Source organism: Gouania willdenowi, chromosome 6, assembly GCF_900634775.1.
Source record: "Gouania willdenowi chromosome 6, fGouWil2.1, whole genome shotgun sequence".
Lineage (NCBI taxonomy): Eukaryota > Metazoa > Chordata > Actinopteri > Blenniiformes > Gobiesocidae > Gouania > Gouania willdenowi.
The window spans coordinates 52,499,657-52,520,587 of NC_041049.1; the positions used below are offsets into that span (position 1 = coordinate 52,499,657).

Genomic DNA, 20,931 nt, shown 5'->3' on the forward strand with positions numbered 1-20,931 from the left:
AATCTGTGTTACATCATGTCCGTGTTACCGTCAGCCTGCTTCAGCATTAATGGAGCTTGTCTGCTGGCCTCCACTTCACACCACTTTGAGACAAAACTTTTAATAATATGCATATTTCAGAAAAGACGGACAAAAATTGGATTCAAGCAGCTAAAAAGTGCTCACCCATACCTGCATATGACGGTAAATGATATTACACAGTAGAAAGATCATAAAGTTCATTCTGGGATACCAAAGAGAGGTATATTCCCTTTACTGTAGCAGGAAACCTAGCTTTTACTGAACCAATGTTTTCAATGTATGTTGAAAAGAAGGAAATGAACAAACCCTGAACAGGATACGCATGTGCAGGAGTTCAAGCTTCAAGGACTTCATGCTAATGTCTCTGACACTGAGATAACTTAACGTGGTGCTTTGAGCCAGAATCTATGTAAAGTTAAAAACAAAACTAAACATCAGCATACAAAAGTATAGATATCTTAGAAAGTCATTATTGAATTGTATGTTTATAGTCATCCAGTGGCTATATAGGGGGACGCTGGGGCGCCGCCCTCCCATATATGAGGGGGGAAAATAAAGAATATTTTTATGAGCTATATAATCAAAGCAGCCTTTGTTATGTTTTAATTTGGTTTAATCGCAGCATAAAAAGGGTCAGGTATAATGTTCAATAAACATTTAAGTCCGGGTATTATATCTGTTATCTGGACTCCTGAACCTCTAAAGCTAACTTATGGCTATTGTGGGTATTAAAAATGTATTTAATTAAGTTAAAATTAATGTAAATGAATGCCCCACCAATAATATTTTTCACTAGCTGCCACTGCAGTCATACAAGCCATGGTGTTATACATAGCATGGTGTACAGGGCATGGTAGCTGTTATATTTCTGTGCTAATAATCTCAAAACTTCAAATGTGTCCAATTACTTCATTTTTTAAATGCTTGTGCTGCAGAATCACAACATATCCAAAAAGTAGCCATTATTATAATTACAAAGTATTTTAGATTACAAAAATTACAGAGATCTCGTGATATTTTAAAGAAAAGGTAATGAAGATGGTGGAAGTACCAAACTATTATTTCTTTGCTTAAAGTCTGTGTAAAGCAGAAATAAATGACTTGTGTCATTGACCACTAAGTATATTAAACGAGGTCTCAAAATCATGTAAAAACAAAGACTTCTCTCTGCTCTGAGACGCTGGGGGCGTGTCAGTTAGAGGCGCTGGAACCACGCCCATGTGCGGGAAGGGTGCCGCCTTCTTGCACTGTGTCTATGGGAGAGAGCAGCGTGAAAGCGGCTCTAGCGTCGATAGTGCTTCCAAAAGATCGGGCCAAACGAGGTGTCAGTGGAAAGGTCTGCTCCGCCCGAGTCTGAATATGTGCATCCCTCCCTGCCAGAGGCAAAACGAAATATAAACATGCTCATTTCATGGAAAGTGGCACCAGCGGAGGAGTTTTATTCCCGAGTCCGAATATGTGGTTTGTTTTCAGCTAGGGGCCGTATTGCGCCCACTGGGGGCTGCGGAAGTTTTCATTGGCTATAATTTCTGGCCCGCCCATTATATCCAGAACACAAAAATGTGAAACAGTTTGTGAAGCCAAGCTCCACAAATACATTCTAAGTGGTCGAATGGCTTTGTACATGTGTTAAATATGTATAATTATAATATATTTATGACCGATTTAATGTGTTTAGAAGAAAATGTCATAACTTGCTTTACACGGTCATTAAAGCAAACTCATTTACTTTTAAACTGGTTCAACTGCCAAAAATGAGGGCATTATCTTATCTGTGTAATCTAATAAGTCAGTGCTGAGACTCGTGCTAGTAACACCTTATAAAGAAATCCCTTAACTATTGCTACTGACTCTCGTTTCGTCACAGCCTACTTCTTTTTGTAAAGTGTGTAATTAGGGTGTGATGGGAAAAAAGAAAGCTGAGAAGCTGAGTTATGAGTGTTTTTCTAGCAAACAGGGATCATGAATTATTTATCGTGTTTGCAGAAAAACGAATCCTGAACAAAAGTAACAGTCCTTGAGTGGGGATCGATTGTGATGAATTGCACTGATTAGCAAATAAGATTATGTTACAATGATAGCAACCCTTTTAAGAAGAGCAACACCGGGGAGACAACTCTAACAACTTCACTCATTCTTTCAGAAATATCCAAATTATCACATTATCCACTATGAAAGTGATGTTTTTTTTGTTTTGTTACATTCTGTGGCTACAATCCTTGCGGCGTTAAAAACTGTTATTTTTTCTGAGCAAATGTGTGTTTTTTCCCTCATGCAAGACTGGAAAGCAGCTCTTTATGACGTTAAATTTTGATGTTTTCTAGATATGTCCATGTCGATTTTTACGTGAAGTGTATCATTTTAAAAAAAATACGAAGCAGTGAATCAGATAATCAGAAATGTTTTTAGAAAAAGATTGAACAATATTTCTAAAACTTGAAATTCATAATATTAAAAAACTACAGAAGAAATACCTTCAAATGTGTTTTCCATAGAAAAGATGTTTCATGTAAAAAGTTCATTAGCAGTGCATTATACTTACAGGTTATTACGGTTGCAAAGAGGCGGGAAATCTCCTGTTAACTTCCACGGGAAGTAAAGCTCAGGAATTTGGGGAATATTCAAAAATGCGAACGTTTCATGGAAATAACTGACGCTGACATTTAAATTACTAGAAATTGCAGCTCGAGTTGAAATGTTATGTTTTTTAATTGTATTATTTTACATGGATGTTAATATTTATGATTGGATGAGATACATAAATCAAAATGACTCCTGGTTAATTGCAATAAATGAATCCCATGAAAAGTTTAAATTTTTTAATATCCTCAAAATTGGGAGTATCAGTTTAAAGAGTAACTAAACCCCTGCTTTCTCCTGACCTGCCACTAGGAAGGGAATTCAAAAAATAACTTGATTATGGGCGGGGCTCCTGGAGCAGTTAAGAGTGCAGTCTTTACTATAAAATCTCCAATGAACAATTTATGCTATGCTATTTAGCTACTCATTACTCAATATAGCTCTCTATTCACTTTTCTGTCAATCCAACCTACTCACCACAGATTTTAGAGTCCACAGGTGTTAGTTTTTATAAAAGGGGCGGGGCTAACAGTGCTTGTTTGTGATCTTGTTCTCAGCCAATGGCAAAAATCTATTGTAATAGCCGGGTTTCAACCCATAGAGAGCAGTCACTGACATTTTACAACTAAATACGCCAAATTGAAATACTTTGACTAAAATGTTGAGAGTTGGACCAGGATCAATCAACTTCATACCCAAATACATTTGTATTCAGCAGAAAAAAGTGGTTTTGGGGTTTAGTTACTCTTTAACTTCCCTTGGAAATTCAGCAGAAATGTTCCAACCCTTTGCAACCATTCAGGTGACTATTTATATGTACTGTGTGTTTCTAAACTGTGGAAGCAATCTGTTGAAAAGTCTATTAAAAATCCAAGTTGTTTAACTAATAGACTGAATAGTTCGTGGCTGGCGAACATTTCTACTTCGATGAACGTACGACCAATGTCAAGTTGGAAAAAAAAAAATATTGACTTCAACTTCTACCCCCAAGATTAGCTCTAGTGTCCGCACCTTATTCTTCCACCACCTCGACTCCTGACACCTTCACCTGCCCCCGGCTGGCAGTTAGACAGAACTGTTATTCTCCAAGCTGCCCAGAGATGAGAGGAGCATGCAGACTGACTGACACCTGAGGCCATTGGGGCTAATCTATAGCTACAGGCAGCAAACAGCCTGTTTCTTTCCTCACTTTCTCCTCACATTCCACCATCTGCCCACAGCACTTTCAGCTCCAAACACTTTGCCTTTGGTTTAATGCTCTTTTTTCCCCTCCTTTCTATAAAAGAACAACACAGCAATGACCTGTAGCGGTTAAGAATGTACACACACAGTAGGGTAGACAGTAGTGGTGGGTCGATAGATACAATAACAATAAGATACAATATTGTTGGGAAGGAAAAGTTTGCAGCTGGAAAATTTACCATATTTTATTTGACTTTAACTCTGGACATATTTACACACTTACTGTACTCTGGGTTTGACCTGTTCGGCTCAATATGAATATGAAAGACAAGAGCACTCATCATAGGCGGAGTTTGAGATTCTTGCAAAAGGGGCAAAAGAAAAAATAGAATTAAATAAATAAAACGTCTTGAGCTTCGCGCCAACCACAATGTGTGTAACATATACAATGTTGCAAAAATGATTAGTAACATAAATTATCATTTTGACTACAGAAATGTGCATCAAAGCATTGTTTAATGTTGTAAATTAATGATAAAATCAGGCCGGCGGCCACTTCCTGCTTCATTTTTGTTGCAGTAAAATGAACATGAACTTGTCGCTTCATTTACATTGTGAAATTGCGCAACAGACGAAGCGCGCTAAAAAATAAACAAATTAGTTCATATATATTTTGTACAGTCACTGCGTTTTATGGCACTTAAAAACATTTGTATATTATGTAGGGATGTCCAGATACAACTCTTTCACTTCCGATTTGATGCCGATATTGCAGCCTTGTGTATCAGCCGATACCGATATTGATCTAATAAGATAACAGCATGAATCATACTACTTGTATTACATACTTTGTAGTGTGGAATGTTAGAAAATGCTTGATTAAGTTGGAGTGTGAACCACAGTCACCTATGGATAGACGTGCTGGAGCGGAAAACTTTATCAGAGCACTTATATCGGTGATTTTGCAGTCCAATAAAATCTGATAGTCGTTGTCTGGCTGATATCGGATCAATATCCGAAATCAATATCGGCTCGGGACATCTCTTAATATTATGTATATTATATTACAAATTGTATTTTTTCGAATGAATTTGGGAAAACTCTAATGAAAACTTTTGACAACTGGATATGTCACTCATCTAGTTTAGCTTCACGAGATATACTGTATGTCATATTTTTTTAAACCTTTTTACCACTTAGAAGTTATGGTGCCACTTTTTGGCCATAGTCCTTGATAAATACTGTAATAAATTGGATTTTTTTTTTTTTTATTCAAAAGATTGTATTGGGTCTGTATGGATAAAGACAATCCAGAGCTTTCACAAAGCTGAAGGTTATGTTACCGTATCTGCTGTTGTACTTTCTCAGCTATCTGCCTTGCCACAGTGTAAGTCCCAGACCTTGTTAAAACTCCCTTCAGATAAACTACTTCATTCTGTCCCTTCACTCACCTGCCTCCTCAGAGCTTCAGCAACTGCTATCATATGACACCATGCTAATCTGATTGGCTGATCAGAAGTGTAAATGAAACCAGTCAGAACCAATTACAATAGGCTCAAGTCGTTAGGAGAGATGACTTTGGGGATGGCATTGGTGCAGGGGACAGGTGCATCTCTGCTAGTCTGTTAAATTACTTTTTAAATAGGGTTTTGGATTATCAGTTTTCAGGTATTATATCACGCAATCGAAAACGGAGGCTCTTAATATAGCTTAGTGTGGGTTTACGCTGTAAGCTTTGCATGGGATGATTAAATATAGTTTTGAGGGTTTTTTTCTTTGGGAAACTGGTTTTATTACGGCTAATGTGATTTTAGTGAGTTTTCTTCCCCTCACAGGTATGGCTTCTTCCACATGACTCTCTGTTTTTAACGTGCAATTGTTCAGTGTTTGCTTGTTAATGCATCTCTGACCACAATCTCTTTGTTAACATCGTGGGTGTTAAACTCATTTTAGTTCAACATCCAAATAGGAACCCTTTTAATCTCAAATGGACCACAGATTATAGTTGTATATATGTCCCCTAGTTTGCAGTTCCACATACAAATGCAATATTCATATATTCACGCAATAAATGACAGAAAGCTGTCTTTGCAGGATCTTGACTTCTAAATGTATTTTTGTGTAAATTTTAGGGGAATTTTGTGGACTTGTTTGTGTGAAAATGCAGGATTTTAGAAACAAAATTAAGTTATTTCCATGACTTGCAATTAAAATTGACCACATTCATGTGATAAAACCACAGGAAAATTGTGAGCCCCTGACAACATTGTGGAGTTTCATAGAATTGATATATTTGGAGGGGCTGAGATAGCAACAACTGAATTATTTAGTAATTTAGACAGTTAATAATATTTTCTCCATCATTTTTACTTTCTCCTGATGGGACGCGCCTGTTTGGAGCTGACCGTTGCTGTTCTAAAGTTTGCAATCCAACTTGCATAGGACATTTGTGACTGATTTTACTGAATCTCTCTCTCTCTACTTTTTAATTCATTCACTGCCATAGACGTCTAAAGACGTTTTTTGGTTTAGTAACGTTGACTGTCAAAGACGCCTAAAGATGTTCATTGTGTTTTTCGGCCGGGGTTGCCAGGAGACAGTGTAACAAAGCTATCCTGTGAAGATCTAACTTGTATGATGTACGATGTAGTGACCAACTGGTGACATGTAGGTGGCAGCAGCGCACTTTGGATGAGAGATCACCCATGATGAGCAGAGCTCAGAGGGAGAGGAGTTTACAAGACAGAAAATGACTCCACAAGAGTTGACGCTGAAGTTCCCACGAGCTCGCAGTAGCGCACACTTGACCAGAGCATGTGTGGGACTAAGTGGACTATTGAGAGTGTCGCGATGGTGAGGGAAAACGATCAAAACACAAGGCAAGCGGTGACACTCGGCATGTCCGAGAGGAGGAGGAAGTTGCGTGTGTGGGAGAATGATGGGGGAGAGACTTGGAGGAAAGCCAAAATACAGTAAGAAATTCATTAAATTTTGACCTACATAGTAAAATAATAATAATGTTGCCATCAAAAGCTCAATCTCAGTGTTGTTTTTGTAGTTTTAGAGTAGAAAATTAATGTTGTCGCTAAAGCAAAAAAAAAATGCTTCAAAGTCACTAATAAATTTTTTCTGAAAAACACTTCTTTATTCTTCAAAGGGCTTTTGTTGGTTCTGGTAACTTCTTGTCTTATCTTTAAGAATCTGGTTTCAGATTTCAGATTGTCATAGGACAAAATATTCTGTGAAAACAAAACTAAAACGCCTGGCAATATGGAGTTGGCTGCTCTGGAAAGGGCTGGCAGTGAATGAGTTAACAGGTTCAGGAAATCTTACTCAAATGGAGAGATCAGGTGTTTTCAAAAGACAATAGAACTCTTTAAATTTGATGTATAGATATTTTTTTAATCCCAAAAAAAAAAGCAATACTCCCAAACAAGTTTGACAGTTTCCTGCTGGGATATTAATTGATGCGGCTTTTAAAGCAAATGTAGGGTGGACTAAATAAAAAAAGAGAAACACAATTAACAGTCTTCCCCACTCAGCTCAGACAACTGTTGATACACACGGTGGGTGCCTTTGATTCTTCATTAAACACTCAGCCCACTCGAACAGACCTGCAATGTTGGTTTAAAGACCTTTTTCTAAATAAAATTAGAGAAATTTTTCCCTTATTCAAGCAATAAAGTTATTTGTTTTTTGTTCTTTTCCATCTCTGCTACAAACTAATTTCATTATATATTCCTTTAATATCCAAAACCTTGTTCTCTAACGCAGTCGCACTGGTTTAGAAAATGTGGAACATTTATGATAATCACTTTTAATTAACTTCACATGATTACCAGTTTTAATTATATGATTAAATATGTAGCCTGGTGTATCATTGCTCTAACAAAGAGCCTCTCTCGCTGCTATTTTTTTTTTTTTTTTTTTAATAGCCCCAGACAGAGCAATAACTTCAAATGTGAAGATGAATTAGCATCGCAAGCATACGTGACAGGCAGCGTTTGATAACTAACACCACAAAGAAAGATGCAGTTATTCTAACAAAGATGAACATTTATAAAATGTAATCACAGGAGCAGCATGAGCCTGTTTGCATGATGACTTCCAGTAAGGCTAAGGCTGAAAGTCAAGTGATGAAATACACAATCAGTGAGAGGGAAACAGGAGTTAGTCAAGTGTGGCTTAAAAGATCAAATGAGTCAGATGGCAGGTATCTGGGGCTAATGAGGCAGGTGAGGCAACGGAGGGCAACATGGTGGTAAGATGGGATCTTCTGTGTTTTACAGAGCATATCCATTACGCTACTATTATTGGGGTGGGGATTTCTTGAGTATGTGACCTGCACATCCACAACTCCTTTGCCTCCTGCTCCTTAGGGTCACAATTGATTGGCTAGACAAAAACACATTTCAGTGGGTGGTTGACCTACAAAACTCTGTGGCACTCTATTCTGTGAGTCCTTATGAAGACTGATAGGTGAAGACTATAATAGAATAACTATAAATATATAGTGAAACTATTTATTTTATTTTATTCTGTTGCACAACACACCTTTTTAACATTTATACTTTTTGTGTGAATATTGTTCTGTCACATTTGCTTTGGAAATGTAAACTTGTTTGTCGTGACAATAAAGCTGTTTATTGGCATGCTCCATAGCACGAACTGGTCAAGAAAACACATCTGTGCTTTTTTCAATAATTTTTTTTATTCAAGAAGCTGAAGTGCTTGAGTTTTTTTCTTTGAGATTCCGCTCTATGACAAAACAAACTTTCGAGCAGCAATTTTAACTTTTTTCCTTTTTTTTTTTTTTTTTGAGTATATAGCTGCGTTTCCATTACCCTTGGAAATTACCAAAATATAAATAGCTCAATAAAAACTGGTAATGAAAACACCCGAATTTCAAAAAAACACTCAAATATCGCTAAAAAGTTGCTACGCTTACATGAGGAGGAATTTCAGACGTTTCTATATTAAAATGTTAAAGCGCTATGGAAACACCTTTTCCGCAAATACACATCACAGAACGTGATGTACCTGGTTTCATGACGTGGGGCGCCTGGTCACATGAACACCTCTTCCGAGAAAAGTGCTGTACGTGTAGACGGAAGAGGAGACTGGACATTTCTTAGCATTAAATTTAAAAATGATTACTGCCACATTAGACGTGAAACAACAAAGGAATGTTATAAGGAGGTTTGGAGCGTCCAGCTTCCTGCGGCAAATTCTCGCGGGATGAGATTTCACGGGATTTACGAGGCTCCAGCCCAAAACAACCTTCAATGGAAACACCTTCAAATTGCAACTATACTTTGTCGACATTTGGAAATATCACTTTTATTTTGCAAAAATCTGTAATAGAAACCCAGTTTATGATGTTAGATTCATTGATCTTTGATTCCTACACTATCTAATAATAAATATACATAATAACTCACAAAAAATGAAAATCTGTTAAAGATCTGTGTTAATATTACAACCTCTTTGTGTAGTCTTGCTCCTTGTTTTCTGCTTGTGTGTATTATTGCTGTTTTTTAATATGCCGCTCTTTGCCTTTCTAATTACCCTTCAGAGATTATTAAAGATTTTCAAATAGTGGTTTAAGGCAATCAGGAGACGAGCCACATCTGGGTGGAGTCAGGAGTGCAGAAAGGACCATAGTCACATACTACAGTATATTACAGACAGAGACTGAAACAGAGTGAACACTAAACAGGTCACTCATACAATACAATGACAAAGAAATAGACACTGAATAAACCCGAAACAAGCAAGCAAATCAAAAGCCAACTGAAACAGGACCTCACTAGGATTGACCCTATACGTTACGATCTCAGATCTCAGACATAATCTTATGTCAGTAGTTTTTACACTTTTTATGTTGCATCCCCACTTTGAAGACCAGAAAGTACGGTGGCTGGGAAGTGTCAGGTGAAAAAATGGCCACAACGGAAGTGTTTCCGACGGACCGGTATTACAGACGGACACGTTTCTGGCGGATGTTTTTAACCCACCAGAACAGAGAAGAACAAGAAGAAGACATCGAAACGCATATGAAAGTAAGTGAAAGTTGATCAGGATACTCTTATATTTTTCATATCAGGCTATCAGATCATAATACCCGTCCGTCGGAAACACTTCCGGTTTTGCATTCGTGTTGTGACCTGTTTGCATTTGTGTTCGTTTCTGTAAATGCAAGCTACCTGACACTTCCCAGCCACCGTAGGAAAGCCCCCCATCCCAACAAAATTTCATCAAAATGGGTAAAAAAATGTAACCTTTATTGAAAACGGTAAAATAATTGATATTGATATTCAAAATCTAAAAATACGTTAAATTACAAGTGTAATTCTGGCTATAATGAGGCATTAAAATGGGATTTTAAAAAAAGGGTCGTTCTCATGTCCCTCGTCATGACATCTAGCCTAAGCATGTGAATCTCCATCACTGACAACGATTCAATACGCTGCGTTCTAGTCTGCAGTCATGGCTGGTTTCCAAACTTCTCATTGCTCGCATCTGCAAACAGGTCCTTCCCTGATCAAAAAATGTTCATCAAACAGGGATTCATTAAACTGTTTTTCGACGTGTGCAAACGCTAGACTATAGGTGATTTTCCAAAAAACATCACCTGCCATGTTCTAAACCAGAGAGAACCTTTATCTTTAGTCTTAAAAGGTAGCGTAGGTGATTTTGGAAAGCTAGCATGACTCTGAATGTAGCCTCCCTGATGGCTCCGCCTTTACCCCCTCCCCCCTCCCCCCTGTGCTCTGTCTCACTCACATGCATGCGCACAGCTGCAGGGAGACAGAGAGACATGATTGGTTAAAAAAAAAACGTTTTTTTTTTTCCATTGGTTGAAGATATTACAGGTTTACAGCTGCTACAGTTGATATATTTTCTTTGTTTCTTTTTCAGAGCACATCAGATTTTAATTTCTGTCAGGACATAAAGACAATTTCAACCAAAAACTTATCTGGAGAAAATCGCCTACCCTCGCTTTAATATTCACGGTTGTTTCAACTTGTTTCTCCGGTTCAAGGGTTTCGGGCTCACTGAACTGGGCAGACGCTGCACCTCATCATGCTTTATTACTTTCATGTTGTAGTTTGAAGCAGCCTGATCACAGCGGGCTAAAGGCGTAATGCTAGTCCATTTATCAGTATATAGCCTGCCAGGCTGCCTTGCTGAGTACTTGAGACATAACAGCCGCTCAGTGATAAAGCCACTGCATCTGAGCCGGCCTGAAAAAGGAAAATTACTCAACCCATTATGGCAATGAGCAGCACACTGGTTCCCAGCACTTAGTGTAGCAATGAAGCAGGACAGCACGCAGCCATCACAAGGGGAAATGGACCCAAGTACTCAGGGCTGTGTGTGTGTGTGTGTGTGTGTTTTGCCACACACGTGCACGAACCCTCCCTGAGCACCTCAGTTCTTTTTTGAGTCATTAATGTTCGGCATCGCCTCTCTACCCCTGCCTCTGGTCTTTAGATTTAAAGATGCAGGGATCGGTGTGACTATACTGGGACTCATCATGCTACTTAATATTTCTGTAATCAAAAAAGCTCAAATCAGAATCAATAACACTCGAATATAAATCTGAGAAGAGGTCATTTAAGTGTATCAATGCAAAAGCTTTGTTCATTTTATTTTTTGTGAGAAATATTGATGTTAGTCCACATTAAGCACTGAAAAAGAGTATGTGTGTATTTTCGTGTTTATGTCAGCATACAATATCAATTTTAAAATGTCTGGAGCTTTAATAATGAATTTATAAGTGATGCACGATATTACCGGCACGTTTGCATTGGCCAACATAATTAACCAATAAATTAACAGGCTTAGCTTCCTTGATCAACCCATAGACATCATACCCTAAACAAAAATATAAACGCAACACTTTTGTTTTTGCTCCCATTTTTCATGAGCTGAACTCAAAGATCTAAAACATTTTCTATACCCACAAAAGACCTATTTCTGTCTAATATTGTTCACAAATCTGTCAAAATCTGAGCACTTCTCCTTTGCAGGTGTACGTGGCATATCAAAATGCTGATTAGACAGCATGATCATTGCACAGGTGTACCTCAGGGTGGCCACAATAAAAGGACAACCTGAAATGTGCAGTTTTGCGTTTTTGGGGAGTCTGCAGGGGGGTCAGAAAACAAGTGAGTATCAGGTGTGACCACCATTTGCCTCACGCAGTGCAACACATCTTTTTCTCATAAAGTTGATCAGGTTGTTGATTGTGGCCTGTGGAATGTTGGTCCACTCCTCTTCAATGACTGTGAGAAGTTGCTGGATATTGGCAGGAACTGGAACATGCTCTCGTTTACGTCGATCCAGAGCATCCCAAACGTGCTCAATGGATGACATGTCCGCTGAGTCTGCTGGACATTCAAGAACTGGGATGTTTTAAGCTTCCAGGAATTGTGTAACGATCCTTGCAACATGAGGTGATGGTCGTGGATGAATGGCACAACAATAGGCCTCAGGATCTCGTGATGTATCTCTGTGCATTCAAAATACAATCACTAAAATGCACCTGTGTTTGTTGTCCATAACATACACCTGCCCATACCATAACCCCACCGCCACCATGGGCCACTCCATCCACAACGCTGACATCAGCAAACCGCTCACCCACACAATGCCACACACTCTGTCTGCCATCTGCCCTGAACAGTGAAAACGGTGATTCATACGTGAAGAGAAAACCTCTCCGATGTGCCAGACACCATCGAATGTGAGCATTTGCCCACTCAAGTTGGTTACGACCACAAACTGCAGTCAGGTTGAGACCCCGATGAGGACGACGAGCATGCAGATGAGCTTCCCTGAGACGGTTTCTGACAGTTTGTGCAGAAAATCTTTGGTTATGCAAACCAATTGTTGCAGCAGCTGTCCGTGTGGCTGGTCTCAGATGATCATGGAGGTGAACATGCTGGGTGTGGAGGTCCTGGGCTGGTGTGGTTACACGTGCTCTGCAGTTGTGAGGCTCGTTGGATGTGCTGCCAAGTTCTCTGAAACGCCTTTGGAGACGACTCATAGTAGAGAAATTAATTTTTCTTATTTTGCACAAATAATTATTAGTGACGTTACATCATTTCCAGCTTTGTCCTTTTTGCCAGCGTGCCAACATGATAAAGAGTAAAAAGTATGCAGAATAATTCTGTATATTAATTCCACTACAGAACTATTAGGTGTGTCTGTGTGTAAGGGGAATATCAGTATCGGTTATCGGCCAAAGGAGTTGTAAAATGTCGGCATATCAAATATTGGCCAAAAATCCAGTATTGTGAATCCTCAGTATTGATACCTCCACCAGGAGGTACTTTACAATTAAAATGAGGTGCATGAGAAATGACTGAACCTCAGCACGCAGCAGTTTGTTTAGAACAAGGGTCAGGCCAAAATCCATGCTTGTAAAGGAACAAATAAAATATAAAAAAATAAAAAAAAGTACATCTTTACTTCACCCAACGACAAATAAAGGATCGTCCAACATATATTTTAAGAAAAGTAGACAAGAGTAAGTAGTGGGAACAGCTGGTGTCCCAGTGGGAAACCATGAAGCAGAAGAGAAAAAAAAAACCACACAAAAGCTACAGCCTAGTGTGCACAAACCCTCATCAGCAGCCAATCAAGCCGTCTTTCACACAGGTAGGGGCTTTACTCAAACAATATTACTCTGCTCCATAGATCTGCCAAGTGCCACAGCACAAGCAAACCCTCTGCGGGTTTACAACCATAAATTCATAAAAAACACACATCCGGAGTGGAGAGATAAAATGAGCTCACTCAGAGATGCATTGGATGCTGCTGAGACATCCACTTCATGTAAATAAACACAACCATGTGCATTGATGCACATGCCTGTATGTGAGCATGTTTGACATTTATTCACGTTTCCGATGTTACACATCACACATTGACAAATGACTCAGTCTGCTTCTTCTCCAAGTGCAACTGATTATTCTGGCAACTGCGTGTAGCCTCCGGACGACACAGCTGCTGCTGCTGCTGCTGCTAACTCTTCTACTGATGTAACCTCAGATTTTGACATCAATATTTTCATTACTGTGATGCTTTGTACATTCCCCAAACTATGCGTCTCTTCTCTCATCTTTCACTTTATTCTATCCTTATTTTCTACGACAAGCCAGCGTTTCCAAGCTTCTCTGATCTGTTCTTCTTCCCCGTAGTGCACTCACTTTGTCACTCTCCATCTGTTGCACCCAGAGGACTATTTTAGCTGACCTGCTCTCATGCTCTTAACTGGCTGCAAACAGTCAGTCAATTGTTAATCATGAAAAACACTCAACAAGAGTAGCTTCTTTTTTTTTTTTTTTAAATGGTCGGGTCAAAAACTAAGCAAACCAAACTTTATGAGACTGAGTTAACTCTTTGAAAAAGTATGATCATTATAGTGGTACAATAAGACCAATCATGAGTTCTTAGTACAGAGTCAGACCTTGAACTTACATTTATTATTATATATCTTTCCAAGTATTTGTTGTATAAAACATTAGTATTGAAGTTGGAAACTTCTCTACTTTGATATTTTGTAATGGTTCAATTGCTATCTGATGGTTATATTTTGTCATTTAATCACTGCATCAATGAGCAAATGTGCACCATCATTGAAATTGCATATGATTGAAACAGTGGATGTTGACTTGCGTGTTATTATCTCCACCAATGAAGTAATATTTTCACAGGTGTTTGTCTGTTTGTTTGTTTGTTTGTCAGCTAGCAAGATTATGTCATGGACTTTATTTATAAATATGTTTACCAAAGATAGAAGATTCCATTACATTTTGGAGACGATATACTGATGTATACTGATTCTGGATCAGTTTATAAAAAAAATGTAAAAATCTCTATCTCTATCTCTGATCATTGGCAAAATTTCAAAAAATCATATCTCGCATTTTCGCAATTGACCGATCTTTATTAAATTTGACTCAGTTCAGTCAGGATCATTTTAGTCAAATTGTTTATTAGCATGCATTTTAGATTTGGCAGTAAGGTTCTGTTCTGGGACCTCTCGGCCATTCCAGCAGCTGAGTGGAAAGCCCAAAGTGAAGGGAGCTCCCTCTCATTAACAGAGAGAGCAGTCAGCATGACCCCCTGGAACAGAAGTACAGATGTTTAGATGGCATCAGGAGACACTGTTTAACTCATTCAGTGCCATTGACAAGATAATTCATCTTTCAAATCCAAACGCTCAGTGCCATTGACGAGAAAACTCGTTAATTGCGTTTTATCACGGAGATTATTAGAATAAACACAGGAAGAGGTCCCTCATCAATATCTAAACTGTAATGCAATGTAGTGACCAACTGTGCCCTGAGGGTGGCAGCAGTGCACATTTAGATGTGAGATTAGCCACTGATGCTACCATTAGCTAAGGAGGGAGAAGCAGGGATGAGGGAGATTGTTGCGCTATTAAGTGATATTGTGAAGTATCCAGCAGTTCACAGCACCACATACTAACACAGACAGATCACCCGTGATGGGCAGAGCTCAGAGGGAGAGGAAAGGAGTTTACAAGACAGAAAGTGGCACTATAAAAGTTGATGCTGAAGTTCCCACCAGCTCACACTCAACCAGAAGATGTGTGGAACTATGTGGACTATGGAGAGTGTAGCGATGGTGAGAGAAAACGATCAATTAACCGGGCCAAACGGGTCATCTCTGCGTGTCAGGAGAAAGAGGAAGTTACGTCTGTGTGATTGATGGGGGGAGCAGATACAAAATACAATAAGCAAAACATTCAACTGTGAGCCAAACAGCAAAATAATAATATTTTTGCCATCAAAAGCCTTGTTTCAGTGTTATTTTTTTTAAAGAAGGAAACCAATGTTTCGAGATGTTATAGTTTTCAATAAAACAAAAAAAATAATTGCTTCAAAGTCACTGACAGATTTTTTCTTTTTTCTCAGCTTTTTGCTCTGAAACTGGAGATTTGTGTAAAACTTGCTCTATTCAACTGCTGATTAGGGAAGAACTAAACAAGCTACAAACATTTTTCAATATTTTTTTTTTTTTTTTGATGAAAGTAGAGACTTAGGAGAAATATTCTGTGGGTCTTTAAAATCAGTCAAAATGCTCTAAAACGGCTGGCGCTGGGGGTAGAAATTTTGAAAATGGCTGGCACTGAATGAGTTAATTAGCCAGAAGAGGAGGAGCTGGAGTGGAGGTGGGTTGCAAGGCATTTGTGGAAGAAGCGTGCTGAAGCAGGCGTGTTGCAGTGGTTTAAATACAGCGTTGTGACTAACTCTAACCAATGGAAAGCATGGAACATGGTCAACTGGATGATTAACTGAATTAGGGGATGGCTACTAAATGATGGGGGTGGCTAGCTTGACTTCCATGCCTGCATTATAAAACTGTCAGCTTATGATACAGTTTTTGCTTAGTTCCTGGTAATCTTACCAGAATGTCCAAGGTACTGTAGCTCTTCTTATCCTTCCTTCACCTCGTACTTTACAAATCTTGCTTTGCGAACCGGGATCGCTCAAAATTCCTTATCCACTTTCTCGGCTCTATATCTTTTCCTTGTTATCTTCTCCTATGCCCCTTCCTTTCTCTTCTCTCTCTGACCCTTATGCCTTCTATCACCATCCCCTCCTACCTCATCATTACTCCTCTTTCAGCGCTCATCTTTCTAAGGCTGCCGAATTCCCCAGCACAACAGCGCTATTCTGTTGCCTACTAATAGAATCCCTCAGTTTCTCTAATGGATCTGTCAAAATCTCCTGAACACAGAAGCCTAGATGGATTGATATGGAGAGGGAGAGCAGTAGAGAAAAGGTGGATGATGAGACAGTGAAGACATGCGGGTGGGGAGGGGGGGGGGGGGGGGGGGGGACGCTCTGGGGCTCTCAACACTTTCATTTGTGCCTCAGAAAGTCTCAGAGCAGCAGCTCCACTGACACTGCCAAACAGCCACCATATGGTCTGATAGACACAGTGCTACTTCAGGCCATCTCTCCGTTACTTCAGAACAATGACAGTTTTACTATGGTCAGATACATTTAACAAGGACTCTTTACCAAAGTGATTTACGTTTGAAGTGGGACACACAAAGATAATTATGTGGTATTTTAGTCACGCAGTTGTAGAATGTAGGAGACATTTTTGAGGACTGGTTGAAGATGTTTTAGAAAACGATTGACACATTTTCATGTTTTAAAGGGTTGTATCTGATGTTTATTTAGTAGTGTGTTTATTAAAAACCCTCGGGACAATAATTAAAGATAAATCAAAAATCATTTGCTCAAAAAAAGGGTGAAATTGCCATTCGAAAGTTTGTTTTCATCTCCACTGTGAACACGCTCTTATTGACATTGTCGGAACTTTAGCGAATTGCGTTGTGGGATGTGGAGGCCCATAGATGGATGCAGAGACAGATTTTGACTTAATTTTCATTTATTTTTTTTACCATTTTTGTGTTTCTTCCCCAGAGAAGAAGGACTTTGCTTTTCTTGGCACCGTTTTTGTTCCAGTTTGTTCCTGGTAGTAAAAACACTTCTATGCATTCGTCTGCAAGACTCCACATCCCACAATTCAATGCACAAAACTTTCCCGACAACGTCAATAAACCGTGTATTTATCTATGAAGCCTATACTATGTCTTCATCTGATGAAAAAGTATTGTCCCCAGCAGCTTTGACCTGACTAAGTTTTCTGTAATTTTCTAAGCAGAAACTTTAAAGCACCAAGAAAAAACCCATTATTCTTTCTTACCACAGTCATAACAATGAAGGCAATTATTGACATTTCCTTCACAAAAACACAATTCATATGAAGGCGATCACAATCACAATAAGAGTGGAACTCAAACCACCAACCCTAAGCTGTATGAACCACAAAATGAGCAAAAAAACCTACACAGAAAAATGAAATTGTGTTATTGTGAGGAATAATGTCTACACAACCTTGTTGTGATATGGCAAAATATTCATGGAAGGAATCTTGTTTAAACATTTTTGGTCTATAAAAAGATTCATTTTGTTTTTACTTGAACAAAACAATTATGAAATGTCTTAAATGCTCTTTAAAATCACTTTCCATGCATGCGACAGAAACAAAACTCACCATTGTCTGTGGCGATAAAGAGAGCTGTGTATTTATTGTCGTGAACATAAGGTGACTCTCGGTCCAGTGCGGCTGAGGTGTTGACAGTTCCTCGGACTGGGTTTACACTGAGCCAGCCTGCTGGGTCTCTCAGAACAGCATACCTGGGACAAAGTGGGAAAACAACATGACAAATGGTTAGAATTAACATGAGAAAAGCTTAGTAACAAAGTTGTCTTCGATTTTTGGTTTTCTTGTTTTGCTGTGAAAACCAGGCTGGGCTTTGATGTTTAATGCAGAAAGTGTGTCACTACTATTACACAAATCCTCTATAATGAAAGGGTGTGGTTATGTAATGACCTTCAGCTCCCATAAACCCTATATAGTCTCACTACATTTATGTATATATAACAGGGTTCCTACAGCTTCAGTCAAAATAAAATCAAGACTTTTTAAGACTTTTTATTGCCAAATGAAATCAAATTTTAGACCATATTCACAGTAAACACATTTGGAAAAAAAAAAAAAAATTTTCATTGACTAATGCTGACATGCAACTGGCAGCCCCCAAAGTAAACACAGAAAAATACACAAAATGACAGTAAAATACACAAAAAAAAAAACAGACTAAAATAATCAAAATCACTCCAAAAACACACAAGATGACGACAAAAATAGTCAGAAATCTATAAAAAAAACAACAAATCTTCGCTGGACAGACAATTTACATTTCTCCATGTTGTTGAAAGTTGCTACAAGCATGACGTGCATCTGCACAGTGTCCCTTTGCAGCCATTTTAAATTGTTTTAAAAACAAGTGTTACCATTTATTTTGAAATGTGAGACTAAATACAATCATAAAATCATACTTATTATGTGTTAAAATGTAAGACTTTTGAAACATTGATTTAAGAAATTTTAATGACAATTAAGGCTTTATTTTTAAATTCATGAATTCAATGCCTTTTAAGACTTTTAAAGATCTGCGGGAACCCTGTATAAACAGTCTGCCCTTGGATGTATGCATATATACATATGTATCTGTTTGTGTACGTATACAATATATGTATGTACTTGTATGGACGCACGTGTGTATATGGATATATGTAAAACTCTGTACATAACCTTTTATCCTTTTATAACACTTATAAGGTAATTGTAAATTTTGTTCTAAATATAGATAGTGAAACCCTATTTTTATTTTATTCTTTTGCACAACACAAATGCTGTTATTTTTTTCATTTATTTATTTCTTCTTTTAGTGTGTACATTAGGGATGTAACGATTAATCGTAAGGCAGTTAAAAATCGATTCATAGGTATCACGGTTGATATCGATTTTCTGAAAATTGAATCGCAGTACTTTTTTAACCAGCAGAGGGCGCTATCCACAAGTGTAGGCGGTGGGCGGAGTCTGCTAATACTTTTTTTCTGGCCGCCTTCTACTCTTAAATATGTTAATAAATGATTCATTGCCCCTTTAGCACCGAAAGAATATCTGTAATATTACTTGAATATCTGTATAAGTCACGTTTTTCTATTAGCTCTGTCTGCTAGCATAGCTTCTCTTCTTCACTGCAAGAATTTCTGCATGCCAACCGACCACTGTGTTACCAGCGCCCTCTGCTGGTCCAAACAAATATGACGTAAATCAGTGTAATCATGGTTTTTTTTTTTTAAAGTCCAATTGTTAAGGCACAAAATACATTTTCAGTTGCACTTTTAAAGGAAAAAGAACTATTATGCAGTTTTGCATTGTTTATTATAGAACCAGAATTTAAATTAATAGGCTTCATTTTCATTTGTATTATTCCTTTATTTATTTCATTCAAGATTTATTTTTAGTTAAATTGCATTGTTTTGAATAGTTTATCAAGGAATTCTTTTGACAATGAAATATAAAAGGAAAATAATACAGTATTTTCTAAAATTTGTCTACAGTCCCATTTTGTAAAATAAATCGTGAGAGAATCGTATCGTGAACCCAGTATCGTGAATCGAATCGTATCGGGAGTTGAGTGAATCGTTACATCCCTAGTGTACATCATTCTCTGACACTTGCTTTTTCAATGTAAACTTGTTTTTCAGGCCAATAAAGCTGTTTGAAATAATATCAAACTTATTCAGTTTTGCAGAGTTTTACGCCATACATTGTACTTAATAACCCTACCTAAAAACATAATATGAGTTTTGAGCACACAAATGAATGAGTTAATAGTGAGCATGATGAGAACCTCCCTCTTGTGGGAGAAGATCACAACCTCTGCTGATGTGATTCTTTAGTCGGCCATTGACGGCTGTCAGAGGGGATTTGTGTGAACATTAATTGATTAAGTGATTAATATTAAAGCAAACGGTGCAATCTTTTCTTCACAGAAGTGCTTAATTAGGACGTTAGGCTGTACGTATGCGTACTCCTGAAAAAAAACCATTGTTCATACTGTTCCTGTATAATAGCACACACACAATGAGAGAGAGAGACAACACTTGATGATCTATCCTGCACAATCTTTTCCTTTTGGCATAGTTTAGTCAAAGCACTCAGTGGTAGACAAATTGTCTTTAAAATGGAGCTCCTCATGTTAACAAAGCACGACCAAGCCTTGTAAAATGGCTCAGCAATCAACCTCCGCTCATACCTTTTGCCTCCAGCTCTCACTCACACACTTTACACTTTTTCTAGTGATTGAGGCTGACACCCAGCACGAATGTATTATAGTAATAAAAAAAAACAGCCGGCTGCAAGGTTATATCAGTAACGAAGGGGCTGTTATTGCAAAAGATTTGCTTTATATATATATATATTTTTTTTAAATATTCTTAAAAAAATAAAAAAAGCTACAAGTATTACAAAACCAACGACTGTGAGCAGAGCGCAGGTTAATAATCTCCCCTGTGAACACATTCACACACACTCTATGATCATAGAAAATCATTACCTTTAAAATATATTCATATTGTGATGTTGTATAAACAGCAATGTTTTTAGCTGACACTCTGTACTGTTAAACACTTTATATTCCCTGTTGATTTAAATAGGACTCAAGGAAAAGCAATA

General features: G+C 38.0%; 1 protein-coding gene across 1 annotated transcript in view; it reads right to left on the reverse strand.

Moving 5' to 3' along the window:
* The window catches only part of cdh13 (cadherin 13, H-cadherin (heart)), a 411,437-nt gene that overhangs the window by 26,680 nt on the left and 363,826 nt on the right, over nt 1–20,931 (reverse strand). The window contains exon 12 of the mRNA XM_028451185.1: nt 17,896–18,038. Within this exon, the coding sequence (XP_028306986.1) occupies nt 17,896–18,038 (143 nt within the window). The remainder of the gene's footprint in view (nt 1–17,895; nt 18,039–20,931) is intronic.